A 27,997-nucleotide genomic window follows, 5' to 3' on the forward strand; every position below is an offset into this window, starting at 1 on the left:
GTCAGCCATGTTACTGTATATCAATCAATGATGCAGCTAGTAACCATGTTTATTTTTAGCAGCTATTTTTTGCAATTCCACGAAACACAGTAATAAAATAGACTCAGTTTTCTTTCTTGTAATGTTATGTTTTTTACAATTTGGCATTTTAATGTAAATACTAACATGCTGCCTTCAGAAATGTGTTCGTGCTTAATTTAGCGGTGTTTGGGTTGACTATGCTAGCTAGCGCTCTAGCTGATGTGACGCTAAGAGGGAGCTAGCACGGTTTTGGTCATGACACTCCAGTACTATGGAAATATATCGCAAACCCTGTAGAAGCCCTTGTCAGTAAACGCACTACTCTTTCGGTTGTGACAGAATGTCACACACGCGCTGCAGCTTTAGACGTTTTACAAAAAAAAAGGTTCCCTGTCATTAGGGTTGCATTCTTCAGCACTCGATGATCATGCTACTCTAAAACCTAAACAACTGCTCTGGGTGATGGCAGCACTTAACCTAACTATCGATCTATGAAAACGAGACACATTTCCTTGATACATATTGTGTATTTAATAGGGTTGCACGATATGGGCTAAAAAGTCTTTTTTTTTTTTTTTTTTTAAAGCTCTAACGATAAATTGATTATATGCTACAAAGAAAATACTGTAAATCTGCACTTGCATCACAAAACAGTTATGGATGAACATCGTTTCTGAACAACAGCTCTTGTTTAAATTTAAAATTGCTTCATACAAAATATATACGATGTTCTATGGCAATATTTAACAATGAAGAACTTCAAATTATGTCCAGGTGTTTTCATTGATTTTTGAGAATATTTCTGACAGTATATTTCATCCAGTTTCTCCTTAATCACAGATATAGCTGCAAAGTTTGATGTGTAGTATGCAAAAGCTACTCCAGCGTCAGAATTAAAATATTTTATTTGATGTGTGGTGATTTGTGCCACATATGTTACTCCGGAAGATGTAATTTGTGGACGGACCTTAACACAGACGGTAAGAGAAGTACAGCTGTTAGTGCCGTTATTGCATATACATTTGAAGTGACAACAAAAGCAACTTTTGACAGATAGTTTCATACGCATAGTACATGTGATATAGTTGTATATGTAGCTATGATGCGGAGTATGAGGGTTTAAGAACTGAATTGAACATCCGGCCAACTTTACCCGCTTACAAAAATGTAAGCGATGGCGGCGTTAGTGATGTCTCGCCAATGCTTGCTTGCGTTCAATGGTGCAATGGTTCAATGTTATAGTGCGTGTGCGAGGGTTTCAAGAAGTTGATGCTCAACTTTACTTTCTCGGCTTCACCAAAGAAATTTTGTGGTAGTCTTGCTTGTGGAGCCGCAAAGTCACTTAATCCCTCACATGGTTCGTGTTTGAACACAAGTACTCTTCATGGCGACCGTTTTCGGCACATCTTACAGTGTTTTTTTTTTTTTTTTTGTGACCGATGTCAGTCTTGTAAAATCCCAAATTATTTCCCGCCTGGGGATGTAGACTCATCCATATTTGAAAATATGTTGTGTTCCCTCGACATGCATGCTGATTCACTGAATAAACAACATCACTTCCTCCTAATTTGCATACAATCAGTAGACCTCTTTATTTTTTTAAGGGTCTTTTTTTGAGACAGTGTTAATACTCGATAATGTAAAATTGCACATCATGAAAGCAATTCTGGCAATAATATCAAGGACGATATACATCGCCCACCCCTTGTATCTAATTTTACATGGCATGTTACCTTGTTTTTTAAGGTGTATAATCTCAGGACATTTACATAGTTTTGAGTTTTACTTGGATATTTGCTACAGTAAATTAAGTAGTACTGTACTAGTGGAGATAATCTGTCAATATGACACTAATTATTGTGATTCTGCTTTCAGATGGACCAGCAGGACCAGTCCTCTATGTTTGCCAGTCTCACACGGCCGCATTCTGAACAACTGCTGCAAGGCCTCCAGCTCTTGCGGCAGGATCACGAACTATGTGACATTGTGCTGCGGGTGGGTGACGCCAAAATCCATGCCCACAAAGTAGTGCTGGCCAGCATCAGTCCCTACTTCAAGGCCATGTTCACAGGTAACCTGTCAGAAAAGCAGACTGCTGAGGTTGAATTCCAGTGTATTGATGAGACCGCCTTGCAGGTAAGATGGAAGCCGGTTAAATGAATCAATTGACTTTCCTACCATTTTTCTCTGTGACTCTTTTTTTTTTTTTTTTTTTTTTTTTCGCCCCGTGTAGGCCATTGTTGAGTATGCTTACACTGGCACAGTGTTCATCTCCCAGGAAACTGTGGAATCTTTACTACCGGCAGCCAACCTACTCCAGGTCAAGCTAGTACTAAAGGAGTGCTGCTCCTTCCTGGAGAGCCAGCTGGATGCTGGGAACTGTATCGGCATCTCTCGCTTTGCAGAGACGTATGGCTGTCATGATCTGTGCCTGGCTGCCACAAAGTTCATCTGTGAGAATTTTGAGGAAGTCTGTCAGACTGAAGAGTTTTTTGAGCTGACGAGGGCAGAGTTGGATGAAATTGTGTCCAATGACTGCCTTAAGGTGGTAACGGAGGAGACGGTATTTTACGCTCTGGAGTCGTGGATTAAATATGACGTAACGGAACGACAGCAGCATTTGGCTCAGCTGCTGCACTGCGTACGGCTTCCACTCCTCAGCGTCAAATTTCTCACTCGTTTATATGAAGCCAACCATCTCATACGAGATGACCACGCATGTAAGCACTTGCTCAACGAGGCCCTCAAATATCATTTTATGCCTGAGCATAGACTCTCCTATCAGACTGTGTTGTCTGCAAGACCAAGGTGTGCCCCAAAGGTGCTGCTGGCAGTAGGAGGCAAGGCTGGACTATTTGCCACATTAGAAAGGTAATAACGGAATGGTAACAGTTACATTTTCTTACCTGTTTTATGTTGGCAGTATAGCTAACTCGTGTAATCCGCTTTTCTTTTGCAGCATGGAAATGTATTTCCCTCAGACCGATTCATGGATAGGACTAGCGCCTCTCAGCGTTCCCAGGTATGAGTTTGGAGTGGCAGTGCTTGACCACAAGGTGTATGTGGTGGGAGGCATCGCCACACACATGAGACAGGGCATTAGCTATAGGAGGCACGAAAGCACAGTGGAGAGCTGGGACCCTGAAAGTAACACCTGGTCTTCAGTAGAGCATATGGCCGAGTGTCGCAGCACACTTGGTGTGGTGGTCCTGGCTGGAGAGCTGTATGCACTGGGAGGCTTTGATGGCCAATATTACCTCCAGTCAGGGGAAAAGTATGTCCCCAAATTGAAGGAGTGGCAGCCTGTGGCACCAATGACCAAGTCCAGGAGCTGCTTTGCCACCGCTGTGCTGGATGGTATGGTTTATGCCATTGGAGGATATGGACCGGCTCATATGAACAGGTACCATTCATTTAGTTGCCTCACGGTTCTGAGTTTGAGGGCTCGGATGCGGGCTTGCTGCATGTTCTCCACGTGCTTGCACTGTTTTTCTCCAAGTATTCCAACTTTTTGTATTCCAAAAGCATATATGTTATGTCCGCTGAAGACTGTAAAATGTCCGTAGGTGTTGTGATTTCCTAGGAATGTTGTAGAACTGATAATCTGAAGTGAAAATGTGAGCACTGGCGTAGATTTGTAGGAATAAGGAGTTGCATGTTGTCATTTACCTGTTTCTTAATTGTGAGAAATAATTAAGATGATCAGTGTCTTCACGTAAATTTGTACAATTAATTAATAATAGCATATAATGTCATTAAAAGAAATTTAAGCAAAAATGTGTTATTTCAGAAATGTGTTTGAAACTGTTAGCACTTCGTATTAATCAGTACCCAAGAATTGGCTCTCTGCTTGAAAAAGCTTGGTGACCCTTGGTCTAAAACATGTTTACAAATATAAATTGATCTGAGACCATAGATCCCTGTCACGGCTTAAATATTTGTCCTCCGTAATCCAGCCTCTTATCTAAATGAGGTAAAGTGCAATCAGATCGGATGAGATTTGACTGCATGATTCTGATTTCCGCGAATAGGGGCATCCACTTTAATAAGACGCCATGCCTCAATTAATTGCTGAGTATGACACTTGAATAAATTAAACAGCTCAAATAGTCTCCACTTGATTGGGCAATTACTTCAGGGTAAAATATATACATTTAAACAGTTTTCCTCCCATTGGACATTATAATAACCTTAATCTGTGGATGCGCACCAAAATTGAAAATCTGTGGATGAATGCATACCCATCATAAGAAGTTCAAGTTGCTTTATTGAAGCCAGGAAGTCACACGAACAAACAGTCTTTCTCTGAAGAGTTTGGTGTTTTGTTTTTTTAGCAATCAAAGCGCGGGATGTCATGTGTTGCTTAGAAAATAGCCAGGGGCTTGTTTATGAGTCAAGTCAAAAGTGAAGTGGAAGCTGAAGTTTCATTGAGTGCCGTTGCTGTGGCTCTCTGGTAAGCACCGTCTCTGTTGCTCGTTTCCTTGACTCCTGAAAGCCTTCGGGAGTTTGTGTTTGGGCAGCGACTCTCTGGGGACTGATGCTTTTTTCCGCTCTTTCTCCCAATGGCTTTTGTTCACTTGCCTCATGCAAAACAATCCCAGATTGCCAGTGTTCCAGTGTGTCTTCGGGGGATTCATTTCATCGATTTGTACAGCGCCAAATTGATGTTGTATGGGACGTACTGATGTTAGGCTAGTGTTGTGAGGGACTGCAAACTATGTTGGTACAGGTTAAACAAAAGCACTCAGAGTACTGCCCTCTGCCAAGGGCCGACAGAAATGCCAGGCCGTGGTAGTTTACTTATCTTAACAGCTATTGTCTAGCGGATGACTAGTAATTGTTAACTATGCCTCTTCTTCACAGTGTGGAGCGGTACGACCCTAGCAAAGATGCCTGGGAAATGGTAGCCCCCATGGCAGACAAGAGGATCAATTTCGGCGTGGGCGTCATGCTTGGCTTTATATTTGTTGTGGGGGGGCACAATGGAGTCTCTCACCTGTCTAGCATCGAGAGGTATGATCCACACCAGAACCAGTGGACAGCCTGTCGACCGATGAATGATCCACGCACCGGTGAGTGAATATCATACAGTAGTTGAAAATGACGTTTGTATATTTTCAAGTCAAGTGGAACCATAAATTCCTACTTGGACAATTGTGAGGTGATGTCCAGAAAACACCCTCGACATGCCAATGAAACGAGTATATACTACATTGATTTGAAAACATTACATTAAGTTACATGAGCAATCTTTTCCGAAGTGATTTCTTTTCAATTTTGTCTGAATGGTTGCTTCCACTGGGGGAATGCGAGTGATACATTGGTGTGTCCAGAACAGCGTTCATGTTTTTCTTAGGGTAGTGTTCACATTTAATGCATTTATAATCGTACCTGTATTTGAGGTTGCAACATGGGCCACATAGTGTCTCTTGACAATATGATGAAGCCATGACATTTAGTATTTTTAACCTGACTTAACGTTTTGCGCACATATTACTGTATATCCAAGATCTTAAACCAGCGGTCCCACCAAGGGTGCTGTGGCACAATAGTGTGCTGTAAGAGATGATCATAGGTGCCGCTGGAAATTATACCATTCCACTTAGTTTGTCTGAAAATAATTTCTTCATTACATGTCTTAGATCATCTATCTATGCCAGCGACATAGAACAATCAAATGCTCTTCCATTCGATAGCAGAAGGTACCTAAAAACTGTGTATCCATCCACCCGTTGCCATTTATACAACAGGCTAAGTCATTGCTTCCTGTGAGTATGTCAGTGTTCAATTAAACAAGCCCAGGTTTTAACACTGAGTAGCCTATGTCAATTTGTGACTCAATTGTGTCAAGTTCATCATTATTTCAGGATATACTGATATCATTGTGTCTTGCAGGTGTAGGTTCTGCCATAGTGGACAATTACCTCTATGTGGTGGGAGGTCACTCAGGATCATCTTACCTGAACACTGTCCAACGCTATGATCCCATCTCAGACAGCTGGTTGGACTCGAGCGGCATGATTTATTGCCGCTGCAACTTTGGTCTGACATCCCTTTGACCCATGGCCCAGCCAGCAAGCACCTAAAGAGTAAACTTGAACTCAGAGATATTTCTTTATTCCTCCCCCCATTGAATCATTTTCCGTCCCTACGTCCTTTTCATCCTCCAGGTGCAAAGGATTGCCAAACACCAGCATGAGTAGCAGTGGACAAGAAGCTGGCTGGCTGGATGGATGGATGGATGGATGGATGGATAGCTGGATGTGATAGGCTAGCTTGCTGGCTGGTTAGTGGGGCGTTGGGGATTTGTCTGCAGAGAAGATGAAGAGCTGCCTTCTTGTGCTGACAGTGGCTGCTGCTACGACCACGAGGGCATGTCTGCTCTGTCTGCTGGACCACAATGAAGACTAGGAGCCATTTCCCAGAGGATTATGGGGAAATTTGTCACGTTTTGTTTCAAAATTCTTGTACTTGAGCAAACCTTTTCCCCCTTCTTTAGCCATCAATCAGTTCAATGTTTTTTTTCTAATGTCCCCTGCTGCAACAAGGACCATGTGTTCAACTGCTGCGGAACAATAGTTTGTGTAGTCGTATGAATGTTTGTTGGCCACGTAGGTGTGTGTCCGTGTGTATGCTTAAGGGGTATCTGCATGTCGGATAGGATTGTTTTTGGTCTAGCGTCTGCATGCAGAACAGATGCTCGTGCTTGCTGACACGAGGTTCTGCATCACAATATGTGCTTCACAAAAATAGGAATTTAACTCTTTATATTTTCTCAACAAGGGCTGCGTTTCTCTCACTTGTAAATAGTCTAAATTAAATATATAGATATGAATATATCCTTAGTGCATCGCCTGTAAATGTTTTATCACACTGGGTCACCTGTGTGTATGTGCGTGAAGAGGTGTCGCATATCTACGTTCTCTGTTCTCGCCCCTCTTGCATCTTTAAAGGCACGTTGTGCTCTTGCTTCTCTTCCTTTATTGAACCTGACCCTCTGTGCACCCTTTGGTCTGTCTGCAATGCCAACTGGTGCTATATTTAGGATTCAATGCGGGTCTGTGTTGCCTCGCACAACTGGGTCAACCTCTGTCTGCTCCTTATAACGATCTTAGGTGGTCATCTGTTGAAGCACATGCACCCACCCATACAAAGAGCACCGAAAGAGAAGCTCACGCACTCCCACTCTCCCCCCCCCCCCCCCCCCCCCCCCCCGAAGAACAGGCATTCCAAGTGAGATACTAGACTCGCTGCCCCACCCGCAGGTTTAAATGCATTCCCCATCCAAGAATGATGCCGGTTACAAATACTGCAAAGTGCCAAATCATCTTTCCTCAAATTCAAGTTTTGTTTTTTTTCTGCATTGTGGCATTAAATCCAGTCAAGCTGTCAAACAGGCGTGCCCATTAGAATAATGGAAGTGGTGTTAATGTTTAAGTCTACTTGACATACTTTGATTGCAAGCTCCGAGTTGCACTTAACGCCCACTTGGATACATATTGTAAAATGTGCATATGTGCATTTACGATAATGGCATTTAAATCATGCAATAAGACAAATGTTAAGTTGTGCGTCTTTAAAAAGCCAAGGCAATCTTGTTATTGCTGTACCTGAGCATGTGTTCATTTGACACTTGTGGCCGTTAATGTCTGATCAAAAGCCACTTAATGATGTAGGCCTCATTTTGATGTGCATACTTGTACATTCCATTCATGGTTTCTTTTTAGGTAGAGGTAAATTCAAACAGACTGTTTCAGGTATACAACAACAGTAACTTTTTTTTTCCCCCCATAGTCGCTACATTTAACAAGCCAGGGGATGTGCTCTTCCACATTGCCCTTGATATGATAAATGAACCATTTTGCTTAACTATTAAAATGAGAGAGTTTAAATTGGATCCAGTGCAAATTTAATAAGGGTTGATATAGTTTTGATTTTTTTTCTCCATTTTTTTCAAACACGTTATATTTTAGAAAGAGATGATTGAATACTGTATTTGTGATTTACGTTTTTGTTTCATGTCTTGTAACCTTGTCAACACCTTTTCAGAATGGGCAGCACAAATTACGCAGGCGTAATTATGTGCTGCTACCATCATGTCTATTAATCACAATGTTGTTTTCTTTTAAATTATTTTTATTAAGTGTACGCAAACTGCTTTTGGAGTGAGACTGATAGTAAATCTGCAAACGTGAATCTGCAAAAAGAAAAAGGATGTTACACCTGAGTTTGTACACTTGTGGCCTAACTAATGTCATTGCCACCGCTCTCACCAAAGTGCTTGTTCAAAGAAATTTGATGGACGACCACTTGCACGTTTGTGTTTGAAAGGAAAACCTTTTGAAACTGATGTCAGTGTTAGCCAAATGACCACTCTGCTTTTTTTTTTTCTTTTCCCACTCCCATTGTGCGACTGGAGGTGATGGTGTTGAACGTAACTATCCTGTGGATTGATACTGGGAATACAAGCTAACCTTAGCAACAGTAGCCTTCCACTTTTGATTGAAATCCATTTTGCATACATTGTAGTCAGTCTGTGAGGTGCAGTTGTACCCAGTTTTAAAATAAATGCCTGCCTTAAAAGGTACGGTTTGCTTTTCTTATATGTGGAATAGAATGCAAAGTATTTTGTGCCATGTGTCATGTCACCTTCCACACCGCTTATCCTGCACAGGATTATGTATAGGTGCTGGAGTGTCACATATATTTAAATGAATTTCACGTTCTGCAAACTCCAGCTCAAATATTTGAAATGGGCCAGAGGAGGCCGTTAAGACTACCGTGGGTACGGAAAGTATTCAGACCCCTTGAAGTTTTTCACTTTGTGTGTCATTGCAGCCATTTGCCTAAATAAAAGTTCATTTTATTTTTCATTAATTTACACTCAGCACCCCATCTTGACAGAAAAAAATAAACAAATGTAGGATTTTTGCAAATTTTTGAAAAAAGAAAACTGAAATACTGTATATGGTCATAAATATTCAAACCCTTTGTTAAAAAATAACAAAGGAGTGGCTTCACAACAACCCTGTGACCGTTCTTGACTGGCCCAGCCAGACCCCTGACCTAAACCCAATCGAGCATCTCTGGAGAGCCTTGAAAATGGCTATCCACCAACGTTCACCATCCAACCTGACAGAACTGGAGAGGATCTCCAAATCCAGGTGTGAAAAACGTGTTGCATAATTCCCAAGAAGACTCATGGCGGTACTAGCTCAAAAAGGTGCTTCTACTCAAAACTGAGCACAGTGTCTGAATACTTACGACCATATGGTATTTCATTTTTTTTCCAAATAAATACACAAACATTTCAGTTTTTTTCTGTGAAGATGGGGTGCTGAGTGTACATTAATGAGAATAATTTTTTTGATTTTGGCAAATGGCGGCAAGAACAGAAAGTGAACAGTTTCAAGGGGTCTGAATCCTTTCCGTACCCACTCTGTTGTCGGGCCGAAACGTATGTGAAATCTGTACTATTGGTCAGTCCACATTTGTGTGTGCTATTTTTATTTTTTATTTTTTTTAATTTTTTTTTTACAAATTATTGAGAAATCTCAAGTGTTGAAAATGGATATCTGTCTTGTAGCTGACGATGTTAATGGCTTAACTTTTTTTGAGGTCTCCTGAAAAGTTAGTATTTTGGAGTTACAAGGATTCCACCAAACGCCAACGGTATTGTCTATAAGAAAGGACAGTTTGCTAAAAAAAAAATAAATAAAATTAAAAAGTGTTTTTTTTGGGAGGAAATGATTGACAAAATAACACCAAAACAGTGTAAATTGAATTACAAGTTTACCTTTAAGAATTTTCTGAAGTGCATCCTCGACATGCTGTCCAAATCAATATTTACTCACAAAACATAGCACAATAGATTTCCATTTAATACCATCTTTGATATATTTTCAGAATCAAGTTTGGCAGGAGGCTGTGTTTTTATAATGCGCATTATTTAGTAGTATTTTCATTTGTTCATATGTGATGCAACTTATAATACACCATTCTATCCAAATAAGAACTTTAGCACATAGTGGCAGTCTTTAAGCCAACTGGAGGAGCGATATTACTGTCTGCCTATGTCAATAATTAAATAATTGCAAAAGAAGTTTAGTGCGGCTGTTGCTAATTTGAAATTGCAGGAGTGGTGTATTCACTGTTCGACGCCATGGAAGATGTAGAGTTTGTAGACTAAAAGGGAGAACAGGAGGGCTAGACGTGCATCCACTTAGAAGCCGTCAACCCCCCCCTCCTTGTTGATGAGAGTGTCGCCCTCTAGTGTGTACTTACGGGAATAGCAGATATTAATCTTCCGAATTTAATGCTAGGTGGTCAAAGTGTCTATCTTACAGCTTTTCTCGATTGCTAAGACACATTTCTCTGAAGCTGCTATCCCTGTCTCTAAACTGTGAACACAAAACCCAATTTTCAACATACATTCACCACAACTTAGACTCTTGCAAAAATCCAACGTTTACCCAAAACATTTTAATTGATTCCCAAAACTGAACCCTCACCTGAAATCAGTTCAAATCAAATTGAACTATGTTGTCAAATTGTGCCCCTGACTCAATCAAAATAAAAACAAAAACACTACTGAGCAGTCAATAAACACTACATAGAAAAATAGAAAACAATGCTCAGGACATGCTAAATGCATGTTGTATAACAAAATAGCTGTGCATTTAGCACTTGTACATATAGTAAAAAAAGGGAACAAGTTAAAAAAAAGTATGCATGTAGCACTTGTGTACAGTAAAAATAAGTAAAAATACTTTGAATACTAGGCCTACAAACCCCTCCATTACAATATTATACAGTACATTAGCACAGTGATGTACTGAAACAAAGTATACTGTGGAACAAGTATCGTCATACTAGTGTTACTTGTATCTGAGACAGGCAAACAGAAAAATATACACACAACGCGTACCTTTCTCTATGTTGCAAATAAAGTGGAAAAGTGGGGTATTAGTATGGTACCTGTGCTGCTGACATCACGCCAAATGATGAGGGTCATAGGCCTCTCACTCCCACTGTGAATGACAAAGGATGGGGGTCCATGGCAGAAGACCGTCCATGGGAGAAAACTTCCTGGGGCCATCACAGCTGTTACAAGGGGGTTTGTTAATGACAATGCAATATTTGGAATGAACAATGTATATCGTCTCACCCAAGTTCTGTGCTGAGTGGCAGCTTGGGTTAGAAGAATTTGTCCACAGCTGAGTGAATAGGGTCACTATGAGGAATCTCACAAAGGGCTGCGTGGGGAATGTCATTGTTGACATAGTCGTTAAGGTAAAGAATTCATAAATGCATGACAATGATAAGATACTTTAGGAGGTGCACGTCCACACACTTTGCTAAGGTTGCATTCAATCTATATCTGACATTCATTGCCGTCCTCCTGAGGAATGTTTTCTGTTTTAATTTTCTTATAATATGAAGGCCTTGACTCAACTACTTTATAAACGACACAGTTCCGAAGTTACAGTAAATAGTAAAGTATGTTTCTCTTCTTTCATGTGCAATCTTTTAACTTTTAGCCTCCCCCCAAGGGTCTTTGTAGGCTCCCGTTGCGAGAAGACAAATGCATTACATTTAGTAATTACTTTAATGTTACTTGAGGAAAAAAAAAAAGAGTCCCGTCTTCCATTGCAATAAATGGGAAACCTCTCATATTTTACCTTTCACACCGTAGACGTTGTAAATAAAGTACATTAGGATACTAACGCATCGGAGCACAATTACATAAGGAATTATATACATATATAGAAATATTTTAATACAAAAATAGCTAGGCTCTTTGTATTAAAAATATTAGCGCCATCTGCAGACACGATACTGAAGAAACGCTCTTTTTCTAAGCACCAATAGTTGTTTAAAACCAAATAGAGGGATTTGAATTGGTGCATAAAATCTGCCATCGTGCTAAAACAAGAACTCAATTGGTTTTCCTCTATTGACAGTTTGCCTCTAACCCCGCCTCTTTCTCCTACCATCATCACGCCTATTGGTCAAACTGAGCACAATCTGCATTGCCGAAAGAGCGCTTTACGTCATTCTTGTCGCTTTACGTCCAAGAAGTTTTGGAAAGCTGCACGCGTGTACGAGTAACGAGATTCGAACTGTCTGTCAATCCAACGAGATGCCAGCGCAAGTTATAAGTGGGAAGGAGGTTTCGGCGTAAGTCGATATTTTTGTCTGTTTGTTGGTGTTTTCATGTCATGTGCTTTATGGCAGTGCTGATTTAACCAGCTCAGCGCTGTATGGTCATGTGTGCTGGCTAACTAACTAGGCAGCTGCTCCAGTCAAATGAATCGCATTGCTTCACTACTATTTCTGTACAGTCAGATTTTTTTTTGCGCGTCATATATCGCGAATTTATTCAAACCACTTTTGCAGAAGGGATTTTAATATAAAATGAGGCGTGTGCTAGTATAAGGTGCAGACCACGTGAATGAATAGCGTCAGATATGATATGAAAAAAAAAACGTGTTAAAAATGTGGTGAGGATCACCCCTTTTGATATATATATATTTTTTTTTTTTATACTAAATGTTATGCAATACTGACTCCCACTGTGCCATGAGTGATTATACAGTACATGCTGCTCTATTGTGTAACAAGTTAGTGAAGTTGTGATGTGATCTTTGTCCTCTTGGTCAGGTAACCTCAGTTGATTCCTTTAACACCAGGAACATTTATCAGCTATGTCTGTCGCATCAACATAACGTTTGAAATTAAAATTTATTCAATCAATAATTGTAACACTTTTGAAAATCCAACGTTTACGTGCAATTGAATGTACCAGTCGCCCGACCTGACAGCCATGCACTCATTAGCTAATACAGTAGTTTATTGCAACACGGAGCAACTGTAGAAAGGAACTGTGAAACATGACCAAATCTGGCATACTACTCACTGTCTGTGTGAGATTTTCTAATATTTTGAAGTCATACTTTTGCCATGAAACATTAAATTACTTGAATAGATAATTTATTTCGGCAATGAATACATCGTTACAATACAATAAAAATCCAGGATATCTGCAACAAATCTGCAAAAAAAGAAAAAAACTACAACAACAAGGCATTCTCACCTAATCATAGTTCTGCATTATTTTACTTTTAAGGGACGGTGGGGCCAGGATGGCCATGTTTTCACTAACAAGTTCATTTTATATATTTTTTGATCAGGAAAATGGAAAGAGTTGTCTTTTTCTATTTTATCAATACATTTGGGAGAAATTAGGAAATAAGTGACTCCATGAATAACGCCTCTTGTTAATGAGGAGAATGGCCGCGCCCTCTACCCTTCTATCCTTGCTCGGCCGGAGTCACGGGAGTAACCGATTCCAAACCCTCCATTGGAAATGATTGTACTTTCATTGCTTATAACGTCCAAAAACGGTGATCAATTGGCATGATCGGTCGCTGTTTTAGACAACAGAACTGACAAAGCGAGCAATATTACCACCTTGCCTCCCTCCCGTGACGTAGACTGCTGAGACCGAAAACATAACGCAATTTGTCGTGAATCTAATCACAAAAAAAGCCCTTAAATCACTACAGAGTCTTTTTTTTGGGGTGGGGAGTACTGATGTCATTTTTACATGCAAACCTATTATATAAGTGCCAATGTTAAGTTCATCCAACTGTCCCTTTAAAGGCCTTTCTGAATCTCAACAGAGAGCTACACAAATTCTGGTAACCTCGAAGGCTTTTGGATGATTTAAGTCCCGATTGAACAAATATGTCTTGCCTTACGTTTGGGTGGTTTGAATTTAACTCAACTTTGCACCTCAAACTCCAATATCCTTTCCTTATCATCAACATTTTATAAAATTCAAACAGGCAGGCCAGTTTCACTTTTTTTTTTTTTTCAAGTTTTCAAGTTTTACTAAGTTACACTAGCTTTGTTTTCTGTTTAATAGTCAAAGAGATTGTTTTCATTGTTGTGGGTTTGTGTGCAACTTTCAATGAGGGGTGGTTATTTTTCCAAGGATATTCTTAGCATTTTGGTGAGCGCCTAGAGTTTGCTGTTAATTTTCAAATAATTAAAACAATCAACTAAATTGTGGTTTTATTCACATTTATAGCCATCAGAAGATCTGTATTTTCCCTCTTAACTTGGTATGAGTAAATGCTGTCATGCATGAGTAGTCAAGAGCCGTCAAATTACTTGCTGTGTGTAACTCGTGCTTCATCACGTTCACTCCAGCCTAGTTGAATTAGTTCACCTCTTTCTAAAAGTCATGCTTTGTCTTTCATTGTCATCTGATGTGGACAAGATAATGAGACACTTTATTTTGTGCCAAGCAAATGAACAATTGCAATCAGTCTTGCTCTTTGTTCACAGAGAGAAATTGATAACACTAGTTTGACTGCTGTAAAATAAAGTCCATTGAAGTCCAGCGTCACCGTTGTCTTGTGCATTTGACCTTTGATTGGCTCAGCTGACTTAGTTTAAGCTTATCTGTTCGTTCACTCAACTCAAAATCGGCTTTCTTTCCCCTTCCCCTAGACATTAAATTATTAAAGTTAAAGAGAAACAACACGACCGTTGTTTGGTGAACATACTGTTGGTGGCCTGATCTTGCATATACAGCCCGGGATAAGTACCAAGACAATATAGATATAAATGTAATAAAAACGATGTTGCATTAAACTCCCACTATATGACAGTTCAGTTTTAGCAGTCCCGCTATATCACAGTTTTTTTTCAAGCATTGTTACAGTGTTTTTTTTTTTTGTTATACTGTTTGTACAATATTTTTATGTTATCCATTGGTCTTTCTCCCACTGGTCTTTCTCTCTCTCTCTCTCTCTCTCTCACTCTCTCTCTTTCTCTTTCTCTTTCTCTTTCTCTCTCTCTCTCCTCTCTCTCTCTCTTTCTCTTTCTCTTTCTCTTTCTCTTTCTCTCTGTCTCTCCTCTCTCTCTCTCTCTCTCTCTCTCTCTCTCTCTCTCTCTCACTCTCAGTATATTGTGTGTTTGTATTGTTTTAAAGACCTTTAAAAATGTTATGTGACATAAATGTTCTAAAAATATGCCCAGGGTGTATTTAAATATTTCTATATCATGGATTTGACTTATTCAAGGCGGTGTGGTTTGGGACATGACCCCCGCGATGGACTGGGCGACTGTATGTAATTACATCAAATATAAGTATTCATGAGATATTATGTGTCATATAATATATTACACAATTAAAAATGGATAAAAACTACTTGAACACAATTACATATAATACATACATCAATATAATCACATTCAAGTAATGCAATGTACATGATAGTAATAAACCCCTAATTTGCAACAAGCATTAAACAAGTACATTTTGCTTGTGTTTTTTTTCTCAGGCAGGTGAGGGAGGGCTTGAAGAAGGATGTAGAGCAGATGAAGCTTCAGGATCCCAACTTCCAACCTGGTCTAGTGATTTTACAGGTTAGTAGTCAGTTGAATTGTGCACTCCATTTTTGATCATATACTGTATGCTTGCATGATTTGCCATGTGATCCTCCATGTTTTTTTTTCTTCTTTTTTTTTTTGCTGTTTTCTAATATTTTCCAAAATAAAAATGGATCTATGTGACAGAAGTCAGTTTTCTGTGATTCATAAAACAATGCTGCATGTCTCTATAGGTTGGAGATCGTGATGATTCCAATCTGTATATTGGCATGAAGCTGAAGGCTGCATCTGAGGCAAGTGTTTTCATTTCCACCACTTCACTTGTCTGCAATGCAGTTTCCACTCATTTGTAACATGATCTCTTGTATTGTTGGGTAGATTGGAATAAATGCCATACATTTGAAACTTCCCAACACCGCAACTGAGGAAGAGGTAGGAGCAATGTCTTGAACATTAACACCTTTGAAATAAACCTTTAGATATTGGCTGCTTAAAAGAATGTGGGCCAATATGGAATACTACACGTCAGATTTTTCATCCTCAGATTCTTCACAGTATCACAGAGGTGAACGAGAACTCTTCTATTCACGGCCTCATTGTCCAGTTGCCCTTAGACTCGGTCCACAAGATCGACACAGAGAAGGTGACGAATGCTGTGGCACCAGAGAAGGATGTAGACGGGTAAGCACAAGAGAGCTCGCTCTACTTCGATTTACTTAAATATATAATTATTTCTGTCGAGGTGATTCAGTTATCTCTTATTAGTTATCAGGATGAGATAAAAAAAAAAAAACAAGACAAAAACAGTGCCGTTTGTTAATTTAAAATCTTTGATATTCATACTAAATTTAAATAACATCTCAGTGGATAATGCAAAGATATAATGACAAAATTTCTTGGTGGAAAATGTACAAAAATCTTAGCTCAGGATTTTTGGTTGGACATATTCCCAATTTAAATGTTTTTTTTTTGCTACATTTTTGTTACATATGAAATGTGTTCCCTGTGGTTGCCTTACCAACCAATTAAGGTTGTGTTCTCCTCACTGTAAGATAGAATAGGTGCCAGCTTTTCCATGCCCAGTGATGAATATCACACAAGTGGACCATGTTTCTTCATCTCCAAGACCCCCACAGCCAATATCTCCACATCATTCTGTTCCCGCCTAAATTCAAAGCTAATGCACCAGAAGGGCTTCAGTTCGGTGTATACAAAAATTTGGCAAACAATATCCAACTTTGTGCATTTCATTAAGTCCACCACTCTCACTAATTATCACTTTCTTACACTTATCTATTATATGTCCCATTTCTCCCTTACATCCCCTTCATTTTTGGAATTTGTTTGTTTCGTCTTCATTCATTTAGGCTTGCCGTAGGATAGAATCTTGTCTTGTCTTTGTCTTGGATGTTTCAGTTGCAGTAGATATTGTACATTTTCCATACACAGAAGTCAAGCGTGAATTGTGTGTTTGGATCGAACAATCAACCTATATTTGGGTAAAAGAACTCACAATTTCTTCAATTGTAGCCCCTTTCATATTTAAAGACTGATTTAACAAGGTTTTTAATCATTTTCCCTCTCGAAACAATCCCCAAAAAGTGATGTGGTGCCCCTAGAGGCAAGCTGGATAAATGCAGGCATTTCTCCCGAGTCGCTATTACTGTAATTGCCTGCACACTTATGATGAGTGACCCCTATTATTGCTATAGTAGAAAATTGATGGATGGATGAATGTATTATTTGTGGAAAGGACTTGATAAACATGAATGCAAAAAAACATGAATGTTGAATAGAATAATACAAGAATAAACTTTCTATGATTGTCTCCTGCAGGTTTTTGCCTTAATAGCCTTGCAGTGAGTTGTGAGATGTGTGCGTGGAGATGAAGGGATTCGCCATGCAATGTAGAAATCGACCTGAATTTATTCGTTGTTTTAGCTAAGGTTAAGCTGCGCTCCACCAAACATTTAAGTTCTTTGTACTGTTATGTTTGATCACGTTAATTCAAACTCTTAAATATCCAGCAATTCTGCAATTCTTTATGCAGGATGAAAGTAAACAGCAAAGTTCTAATAAGTTCCCTGAAATGTGTTTGTGTCTCGTATGTCTTGTATCCGTTTTAAGACTCACAAGCATAAATGCTGGGAAGTTGTCTCGTGGGGACCTTAGCGGGTGCTTCATCCCATGCACTCCAAATGGCTGTATGGAACTGATCCGACAGACTGGTAAGCAGCGCAAGATAACATCCCTAAAGACCTTGTAAAGTGACAAAAAAAGTCAGGCTAATAGGAACTCGCTGGTGTGGGGCAGCGTGGCTGTTTAACTCTCCACAGCCGCCGTGTGACCTCACAGGGTCTTTTAAAGTGACTTTGACCAACAACAATATAAATCCCTCATTCCTCTGCCGCTTCCTTCCAGGTGTGTCAGTGGCAGGGAAACGAGCGGTCGTATTGGGTCGCAGCAAGATTGTAGGTGCACCAATGCATGATCTTCTGTTGTGGAACCACGCCACCGTTACCACATGTCATTCCAGAACTGTGGAATTGGCTGAAGAGGTAACAACTACTGCATGTCAGCTCTAAAGTATTCTCGAAAGGACTGGGCCTTTGTATAGCCTTTGATCTGTAGGCCTATTGTCTTGTTGCCATTTGTGGCATTAATTTAGCTGGGGGGTTTTTCCCCACTGAAATTGGTATATTAAAAATGTATTTATTTGTTTGTTGTTTAGTTTATTTATGTAGTTATCTTGTTAAATAATTGGTTAATTTATTGTAAATGGTATGATAAAAAAAGTAAAACATTTTTACATAACAAATATATTGCTTGCATTTTATTAAATGTACTCTATTACATTTATTAAGAACAGTACTATTAAATCATAAGAATGATTTTTATTTATTAAGATTTATTTTAATGCGAAGGAAAATGTGATCCTGCGGCACAGTCAGTTACCACGAATAGGTCAGCAATATGCCCTTAAATAAAATGTTGTTTTTTTTTTTTTTCACAAAAAGCCAAGTTCCGATAATTTCTTTGGACCTTTTGATTATATACAAAGAAGATGACAATGACCTGATTAAAAAGGCGAGGCAAGACTATTTCAGCAAAATATTTGCTGCTTAGAAGCACATAGCTTGTGTCAAAACTTTCCAACCCCTTGAGAAATACCGGTAACTACATTTACAACATGTATAAATCGGCACCATGTCTTTGGTAATATTCAGTGAGGTTCACTTTGTGATTAGATTATTTTTCTTGTCATAAGGAAAACAATGTAAACCAGATTCTGCTCATGTCTGTAGCCTAGCATGGATTAAACTCACTAAATGGGACATAAAAGTTATTAACTTTATAGCGACCACATTGCTTACACTGGCTGCTTTTTTAAGATAGCTCCTCGATAGTGTCAGTAAGTAAATGTACCATTAGTAGGAAGCTGTGAAAAAAAAAATGTGCTTACAGATAAAATAAAGCTACAAAATGAATTGCTTAATTGCCCAGCTCTAGATGCTGACCGAGAAGTGTTTTTCATACAATCTACTGTCATTAGGACTTTACTTCTGAGTTACTTTAGGTTAGTGACAGACTACGGTGCATTCCGACATAGGTATAAAATTGAGGTTATGTTCCCACTGTAGGAACGGAACACTGATGAAAACCAAGGACCCCCTGTATTATCAATGAATCATCTTTGCTGATGATAACAATGCGATTGTTTTGCTTGCATCTAGGTTGGCAAGGCAGACATCCTCGTTGTTGGTATTGGGAAAGCAGAGATGGTGAAAGGGGAATGGATCAAGAAAGGAGCAGTAGTTATAGACTGTGGAATCAATCTCATTGCAGGTTCCTTGCCTTTAAAATCTCAGTTTAGTTTTTTTTTTTTTTTTTAATATGTAAATTTGTTTTAGTTACCTTGGATCCTTTTTTATATGCTGTAGACGAGAGCAAACCCAGTGGTAAGCGTGTCGTGGGCGACGTACACTATAACTCGGCCAAGGAGCAAGCAGGGTTCATCACACCAGTACCGGGAGGCGTGGGACCCATGACAGTAGCCATGCTGATGGCGGTAAGGTTATTTCTTAATGACAAGTTAGTGAACTAGTAAATGGAATCATTTCATTTTAAAGAATGTACCCGTCAGTTCATTTACTTTTTGCACGAATGACAGGTGACCTTGTGAAAGACAAAAGTGTGTGTGTGTGTGTGTGTGTGTGTCTGTCTGTCTGTGTGTGTTTAGAACACGGTGCTCAGTGCAAAGCGTTTCTTGGAGAGTCATCAACCAGGGAGGTGGACTATTTCTTATACCAAACTCAAACTCCAGAAGCCTGTGCCAAGGTTTGTCACGTAATTTGGATCAACAAACAAAGCATTCAATTATCCACGAGCAATCTGACATGGTTTAATAGCGTGTTTTTTTTTGGTCATCTTTGTGCACTCACAGCGACATTGTGATTTCTCGCTCCTGTGTGCCAAAGCCCATCGACCATCTAGCTAAAGAAGTGGGTCTGCTCTCAGATGAGGTGGACCTGTATGGTAAAACCAAGGCCAAGGTCCAACTGAGCATCATCAAGCGGCTGCAGGCGCAACCAGATGGCAAATATGTGGTGGTCACTGGGTATGCTGTACTTTTACCCTCTCAAAATTACCGTTTGACTTGATGCAGCTGAAACTGTTGCTCTGCCTCCCGATTACTGACGAGGTGCCTGTCATTTTCATACTCTTATTTAAATGAGTACAATAAACCAAAGTAGTCACACCGGGCAATTGACTTCTTACTTTATTCATTACCTTTCATGGATGGTTGGCAGTACAGGCACAGTATACCTGGTGTTGTGACCAGATGGTTTATGTCAGTGTTTTCCAACCTTTTTTGAGTCAGGGCACATATTTAGAAAAAGAAATATGAGCATATTTCCAAATAAAAATGTTACAAAAAGTGGATACACAGGTTAATTAAGTGCCTTTTGTCATTTAGTGGAAGAGCATTTAATTGTTCTGGCTCTCACAACAGTATATATTGCTCTCATTTATAGATGAACAAAGATACATTGTTCGTAGTGAATAATTTTCGGACCAAGGAATTTGAAATTGGATCATTTCCCGTGGTGCACTTGCTGATTACTCATTACAGTTTTTGGGAACCACTGGTCTACTGATTTCGCTGACATGACTTTCCATGTGTAGTATTACTCCAACTCCATTGGGGGAGGGGAAGAGCACCACCACCATTGGCCTAGTCCAAGCACTGGGAGCTCACATGAAGCTGAATGTTTTTGCTAATGTCCGTCAGCCTTCGCAGGGACCCACTTTTGGCATCAAAGGTGATCTGAATTGAGATGGTGCTGAAGGTGAACCTTTAGTGCCACGCATTTACACTCAAGAGTGTTGCTTTGTCTGCAGGTGGTGCTGCAGGAGGGGGATATTCACAAGTCATTCCAATGGAAGAGGTAGTTTACTTCAAAACTCTTAACTGCCAGTCTAATATTTGAAAAAATAATAAATGTAGTTTAATGGGCAACTGGCCCGCTCATGCTGGGAATGGCCCTCCATCTAAACAATTAAAGTGGATACTTTCTAGTTTGTGTTTTTTGTTTGAAAGATATCTTCTGTGACACCAGTCCTGGAATGTTTCTGACCCATGTTCAAACTGTATACCTGGATGTATGTATTTTTATTTTATTCTTTTTTTCGCCGTAAATAGTTAACTAGTTTTCTTTTCAGTTCAACCTCCATCTTACTGGGGACATCCATGCAATCACAGCATCCAATAACTTGGTGGCTGCTGCCATCGACGCCCGCATGTTCCATGAGGCCACACAAAGCGACAAGGTGGCTCTTCTCTTAATGTCTGGTATTCAATTTTATTGTTATCATAATATTAATCACTGCTGTCTTTGTGTGTGCGTGTGTGTGTGCAACTTAAGGCTCTGTACAATCGCTTGGTTCCACTCAGTGGAGGACAGAGGAAATTCTCCCCGGTCCAGATCAACAGACTAATAGTACTTGCTCTCATTAATCTCATTGGTTCTCCTTTTGAGTGTCTTGCTTCATTGCAGTGCCTTCACTTTTATGCTCTGTGCAATTCTTTTTAGAAACTAGGCATCGACAAAACTGATCCCACCACCCTGTCTGAGGATGAGATCTCCCGCTTTGCTCGTTTGGACATTGACCCAAGCTCAGTGACATGGCATAGAGGTGAAAACATACCAGAAGTATTATAATCCTTCATTCATGTGCGCTCATTCAATTTTGTTGTTTTTCCATACCTCTAGTGCTGGACACCAATGATCGATTCCTCCGGAAGATCACAATTGGACAGTCGCCAACTGAAAAGGGCTACACAAGAGAGGTAATTAGAAAACACCAAGTGGTAACAGCTATGTGATGTGCAACATCTGAAAGATGCAAAAATATTGTTTTCAGTGTTTGATTTAGAGGAATAACCAAAACGATTCTTAGGGGGAGCTAAGAGGAAAATGATGGCAAGCAATGCACACTAAATGCTCACTTCATCAGGTGCAATTGCACAGTCCAGTGAGAAACCAAATTTAAAAACAAAATATGCCTTCACTGTTGACAATTGAACCACAGTACCGTATTAAATATATTTTTAATTGAATACCTCTCTGACAGTGTCGTCAAAACTGAGTATTTAAAGCTGATTTCTTTTTAACCCTTGTATTGTGTTGGGGTCGCCCCGTTTTTGAAGTCAAATCTGGGGTCAGTCTGAACCCAACACAGTACACGAGTACAGCTCTTATACTAGAAGTCATTAGGTTGTACAGGATTACCTTTGTTGAGACTGTTGATTGTACACATATACAATAACAAAAAATGAGCGGGAATTCAGTAAGCATTGTTGTATAATAAGGAGCATGCTTTTTGGATGTCTCTGTTACCCTCCAGGCCCAGTTTGACATCACAGTAGCCAGTGAGATCATGGCAGTTCTTGCACTCACCAGCAGCCTTGAGGACATGCGTGAGCGGCTAGCCAAAATGGTGGTGGCCACCAGTCGTGCTGGACAGCCCATCACCACTGAAGACCTGGTCAGGAGATTTTAGTGGCTATAAATAGCATTGTGGTCATACTTTCATTACAGGTTTTTTGAGTTGCAAGCCGTCATTCGGTGAAATTTATTTAAAAAAGAAAAAAAAAAAGACTTAATACACACCACAGCTCAAGTGAATTGGGGGTGGGTGGGGGAAGAAGAGCCACGCTCACTGGTGCACTTTCAGACGAATTATTGGTGAAAGTAGCCAAACACACAAATACAAAATGAAAACCCTCTCAAGGACCATGGAATGTCATTTACTAGGCCACACCCCCATGAACTACAGTACTAATGTTTTTTCATGTGACTTTCAGTTAAATTAGTCTTCATACAACCAATATATTCCTCATACATTCTCTGATGTATTGTTTTTTATGTTCATATTTTACAATACAGTGCTGCTTTCCTTTGTTCAAAACATAAAATGTGTTTTTTTGTGGGGGCTGGAATGGATCAGTGGCATTTACATTCATTTCAATAGGGAATTTTGTTCAAAAATGATTAACTCTTTCACTGCCATTGACATATTTATTTGTCTTTTCACAGTCCAGCCATTCAATCCCAGGAATTTGTTTATATTTTTTTCACATTTTTTCAAACGTAAAAGAGGGCCTGAAAATGTCTGGCGGTGAATGAGTGAAATAGAGTTATTGAGCTGAGTCAAAGTACCACTGTAAATTTGTATGCTCTGCATCACAATTCGACAAGTAATACACAACAGCCAGTGACAAGATGACACACAATCTTGTAGAGCAAAAACATAACACAATATTTATGTTTTTATGTCTTGTAGGGTGTGTGTGGTGCACTAACTGTGCTCATGAAAGATGCCATCAAGCCGAATCTTATGCAGACTTTGGAGGTGCGTGGAACATTATACTACTACCTGTTCCTAACTAGTTTAAGCTTGAGTAAGAACTCTTAGGGGAAAAAGAGAATTGTGTGCCGATAACTCGACTTAATTCTACGTTGTGAGTCTCATTTGAATTATCCAATTCTACAGGGGACCCCTGTGTTTGTCCACGCTGGCCCTTTTGCCAACATCGCCCACGGCAACTCCTCCATCTTGGCTGATAAAATTGCTTTGAAACTGGTTGGACCAGAGGGCTTTGTCGGTAAGTGAAGAAGGATGGTTCATGTTTATGTGGTGTGTGTGCTAATTTATTCTTGGCAAATAACTCGGTGTGTCCTCCAGTTTTGAATCTGATTGACTTTGTGCTCACATCCATTGTGCCTTTTGCTAAACAGTGACAGAGGCTGGCTTTGGCGCTGATATCGGGATGGAGAAGTTCTTCAACATCAAGTGCCGATACTCCGGCCTGAGACCCCACGTGGTGGTTTTGGTGGCCACTGTCCGAGCCCTGAAGATGCACGGTGGAGGGCCAACGGTGCGTTTTCCCTCAGCCTCTTATCAACACAATCATTATTTTATTTTGTCTTCGTACTTTCGTACAACATTTTATACAGCATGAGAAAAAAAAATAAAAAATCCTGTGAAATTGTCCATCTTTTTTTCCCTTTAGTTCTTGTCCTCATTAGTGTTTGTCTTAAGAGCTGGAGCCAAACAAAAATTCACACTTGTATTCACAACTATGGACAATTTAGTTCTAACCTTAACAACCTAACATTGGTCTGTGGAAGGAAGCTGAATTACCCAGATACAACCCACACGTACAGAGATAACATAAACAAGGCCCAGATTTGAACCCTTAACCTCAGAATTGTGAGGCAGACTTGCTAACTACCTTGCTGACCAAACACAAAGTCAAAGAGCAGTAATTCCTTTCACTTAGACATTGTGTGTCTTTGCCTGTTAGTGACTTTGAATACTTTCATGCCATTAGTGGATATATCTGACCCTTTAAAATTTGTTATTATTTTTTTTAGGTTACTGCCGGGATGCCGCTACCCAAGGAATATATTGAGGAGGTAATGTACTCTGCTGCTTAGTAATGTTTCCCACTCAGTTTCTCTTTTAAAGCTTTTTCATGTTTTTTTTTAACCTGTGAGAGAATATTATCATCTGAAATTAATAAACTCCTCAGCAGTCTTCCTTTAATACAGATGAAGAATATATGTGATGTGGGCAACTACAGTGTGCCAGTACGAACATGGTCCCTCTCTTTCATGTGTGTTTAACATAAAAAAAAAAGCTTGTGTGTATTGCTAACTTGGAAAAAATACACATAAATCAATAACCAAATGTAATTTTTGTGTGTGTTTATGGGGGTAGAACCTTGAGCTGCTGGGGAAAGGCTGCAGCAACATGAGAAAGCAGATCGAGAATGCCAAACACTTTGGTGTGCCTGTGGTGGTGGCTGTCAATGCTTTCAAGTAAGTCCATCCTCGTTTCTTCAAACACGCTGCTGTCCGCTGTCAAGCTGGCTGGCTATCAGATGGTGGCCAGTGCTAACTAGTAGCTGCTGTAACATGGCCCGCCTGACATACTCAACGTTTTATTTACCCACATGAGTTGTTTTTAGATGTCTCCGGGACTCTTGCAAGCCGCCATATAAATCTAAGATACTATTGTTATTATTTGAATTACTATTACCATTCTTTTGGTGTCCTTTTAACCCAACTGTTTTAGAGTGTACTTATGTACATTACTGAAGGTCTCACATAGGAACTCGTAGAACTCGTTTGTAACCCAAGGACCTCCTGTATTTGTCAGCCCATCGATGGTGTTTGTTTAGCATTGTTTGTTGTTTTTAAAAGGGCCAAATCATGCTGAATCAACTTTTTTGAGCTTTTCACCATGTTAAAAATATTGTTGTTTGGTTTGATGGTCTGGTTATTTATTTATGCTGGTACTATTATTTTATGTTTTGTTTTGTGTACAACGCTACATTGCAGCTGTTGTGAAAGCGCTAACCAAATAAAACTTTAGTTGAGCTGAGAGTAAACTCGAAGCGAAGTGACAATAAATTGATTGAAGCCTTTTTTTTTTTTTTTTTTTTTTTTTAAGTTGTTCACAATCTGTCCAACTGCTGCTTGTTGTAACAGTGAGTTGAGTTGAGTTCACGCCACTCATTTCTTAAAAAGAACTCACGTCCTTCTTATTAATGAGCCAAACACCTCCAAGCAAGTCGAACATGGGTAACTGATGTTTATTGTTCATGCTATTGTTCTTGCTACACAGGACCGACACTGATGCTGAGCTGGAACTGGTCTGCAGCATGGCCAGAGAGGCTGGGGCCTTTGATGCTGTACGTTGTGACCACTGGGCCGAGGGTGGAGCGGGCGCTATTGCTCTTGGACAGGCTGTCCAGAAGGCCTCGAAGGCCCCAAGCAGCTTCAAGTTCCTCTATGACTTGGAAGTATGTCTTCAAGGCAGCCCCGTCAACTGAAAATTCCACTTTTGTACATTTGTGTTCACCCAAATAATTGTGTGTATATTCCTCCTTCATCATTAGCTTCCTATTACTGAAAAGATCCGAATAATCGCCCAGAAGATCTACGGAGCAGATGACATTGAACTTCTCCCAGAGGCCCAGCACAAAGTGGAGCTCTACACCAAACAGGTCTGCAGCTCACTTCGTCTGCTGTTCACCTTGCAGGGAGGGATGAGAAGTTCATCTGAATTTGACTATGAATACATTTAGATTTTGAATGACTCTCAGTAGAATGCAGATCTTCACTTAGGTCACACGATATTGACGAGTTCTTCTGATGGGTTGTAATGCTAGTTTAGACATTTTTTAGCGGCAGCGGAGGGCTGAGTTTTTTTTATTCAAACAGACCTTAACTGTGAATACTTGTGGATCGGAAACTTTTGCCTTTGACAGACTGTTCCAAGTTTAGTGTTAATCAGGTTACACTTTTTTTTTTTGTTATAATGCTGATAAATCACAAACCTAGTCGTAATTCTTCTTTGTCGAGGTAAAAAAATGTTTTTGTTCACTCATTTTCCTTCAGGGTTTTGGCAACCTCCCAATCTGCATGGCGAAGACTCACCTGTCGCTGTCCCACGAGGCAGACAAGAAGGGTGTGCCCACAGGCTTCATCGTGCCAATTCGAGATATCCGAGCAAGTGTTGGCGCAGGCTTCCTCTTCCCGCTAGTTGGCACGGTATGTTTTTGTCGATAATGTGCTGTATTAGCCTATGAGTATCCTCAATTAATATCCCATATTGTGTCTGAGGATAATTACAATGCCTTTTTTATGTCTCTTACTGCTAGATGCCCACAATTCCTGGCTTGCCCACCAGGCCTTGTTTCTATGACATTGACTTGGATCCTGAGACTCAAGAGGTCAACGGGCTCTTCTGAGCTTCTGCACTCGATGCTGGCAAGAAAATGTCCTGCATATATTAGTCATACATCACTGTGTAAAAGTCTCAGGCCACCGCCAGATTTGTTGTTGTCGTTTTAATTACGTTTTTCGCAGCAGTATTTTTGACAAAACAAAACAACAAAATACCACAGACAATCATAATGGCTACACTTGAATCCTCATTGAATCACCAAGTGGCCTGACCATAGCTGGACAAACAAAAATATGATTACCGTATTTTTTGGACTATAAGCCACACCTTTATATATGCTCATTTAAGTTTACGTCTGACTGGTCAAATTCAGATAAAAGCATACCGTTCCATAAGACACTTATTGCATGTTTTTGAGATATGCATATTGCATGGGCCAAAATCTGCGATATCGATGTTTTTTTAAAATATATTATGCAGCTCTACTTTGTATATTGTATACAATTAGTTTCACTTTTGTTAGTTGGACTCAGACTTATGCACTGTGCTGTATTTAGGATTTATCAGCAATGTGATAAATGTTCTGATCTTTTTTTTCTTTGTTTAACAGGGTGGTACACTGCTGACTCATAATCAAGTTCTAATAGGAAGCGCCTTTGACTCTGTTTGTAAATAACACTTACCGTAATTTCTCGAGATAAACATGCATTTTTAAAAAAAAATTTTTTTAGCCCAAAAAGACAGTTATCCAAAGCAATACTCTTCAAACTAGTTAAGAGAACTTCTCGTTGCCCCAAAAAAATATGTGTCAAGAAATCCCAATTCTTACTCTGAGGATAATACTTCAATTTTTGGGCATGGATAACAGCAAATCAGAGGACCGTATAATGCCGAGTGCAGAGAAAAAGATGTTGTGGGTGCGGCAAATTTGGAGGGTATATAATATTCGAGGGCATGTTATTCTTGAGAAATTACGGTAGCTTTGACTGGCTGACACAGGAGAAATGTGAGCCTTACTGCTGTGCTGAAAACAAATTCCACCAACTCTGTTGTGTGGCCATTAATAAATGATTCTAATTCTGACTACTGAACCTCTTGGTACTTAGAAATTGGCAATCAATAATTTTCAACTCCATTTCGTTACCCTGACTTATGAAAAACATTCCACATCGTTTCACGATTTTATTTTAAAAATGCCTATATTTGTAATTGCCTTAAGTATTTCTAACATTGTATAACAGTGCCTAAACTGATGAATCAGACAATTCTGCTCTAATAAAATATTTTTTATTAAAAAAAAAATCTATAT

General features: G+C 39.6%; 2 protein-coding genes across 4 annotated transcripts in view; both read left to right on the forward strand.

Moving 5' to 3' along the window:
- Window positions 1-8,608, forward strand: part of klhl28 (kelch like family member 28) — an 8,831-nt gene extending 223 nt beyond the window's left edge. The window contains exons 2-7 of one of the 2 annotated variants that reach the window (XM_086050257.1): window positions 1,897-2,157; window positions 2,255-2,892; window positions 2,981-3,424; window positions 4,885-5,093; window positions 5,917-6,110; window positions 6,192-8,608. In XM_086050257.1, coding sequence (XP_085906383.1) covers window positions 1,897-2,157; window positions 2,255-2,892; window positions 2,981-3,424; window positions 4,885-5,093; window positions 5,917-6,080 — 1,716 coding nt within the window. In that variant the 3' untranslated portion in view covers window positions 6,081-6,110; window positions 6,192-8,608. Of the gene's footprint in view, window positions 1-1,896; window positions 2,158-2,254; window positions 2,893-2,980; window positions 3,425-4,884; window positions 5,094-5,916 lie in introns of both variants that reach the window. The other variant, XM_086050256.1, reaches the window with a different exon arrangement.
- A 3,429-nt stretch (window positions 8,609-12,037) lies between these two features.
- Window positions 12,038-27,983, forward strand: mthfd1b (methylenetetrahydrofolate dehydrogenase (NADP+ dependent) 1b). 2 transcript variants are annotated; one of them, XM_086050177.1, is made up of 28 exons: window positions 12,038-12,201; window positions 15,378-15,462; window positions 15,660-15,719; window positions 15,805-15,858; window positions 15,971-16,107; window positions 17,554-17,654; window positions 17,848-17,984; window positions 19,161-19,272; window positions 19,368-19,495; window positions 19,667-19,764; window positions 19,871-20,044; window positions 20,614-20,750; window positions 20,830-20,876; window positions 21,151-21,258; window positions 21,354-21,428; window positions 21,522-21,624; window positions 21,702-21,778; window positions 22,336-22,476; window positions 23,275-23,343; window positions 23,485-23,596; window positions 23,730-23,869; window positions 24,369-24,410; window positions 24,715-24,815; window positions 25,624-25,801; window positions 25,898-26,005; window positions 26,400-26,552; window positions 26,663-26,781; window positions 27,299-27,983. In XM_086050177.1, the coding sequence occupies exons 1-27, from the start codon at window positions 12,164-12,166 to the stop codon at window positions 26,750-26,752; spliced, it is 2,805 nt and encodes a 934-aa protein (XP_085906303.1). In that variant the 5' UTR covers window positions 12,038-12,163; the 3' UTR covers window positions 26,753-26,781; window positions 27,299-27,983. The 2 variants fall into 2 exon arrangements, with proteins under 2 accessions (XP_085906303.1, XP_085906302.1); XM_086050176.1 differs by having other exon boundaries at window positions 26,663-26,771.
- Window positions 27,984-27,997: the final 14 nt, after the last annotated feature.

Source organism: Filicampus tigris, chromosome 13, assembly GCF_054856515.1.
Source record: "Filicampus tigris isolate MCC_2025a chromosome 13, RoL_Ftig_1.0, whole genome shotgun sequence".
NCBI lineage: Eukaryota > Metazoa > Chordata > Actinopteri > Syngnathiformes > Syngnathidae > Filicampus > Filicampus tigris.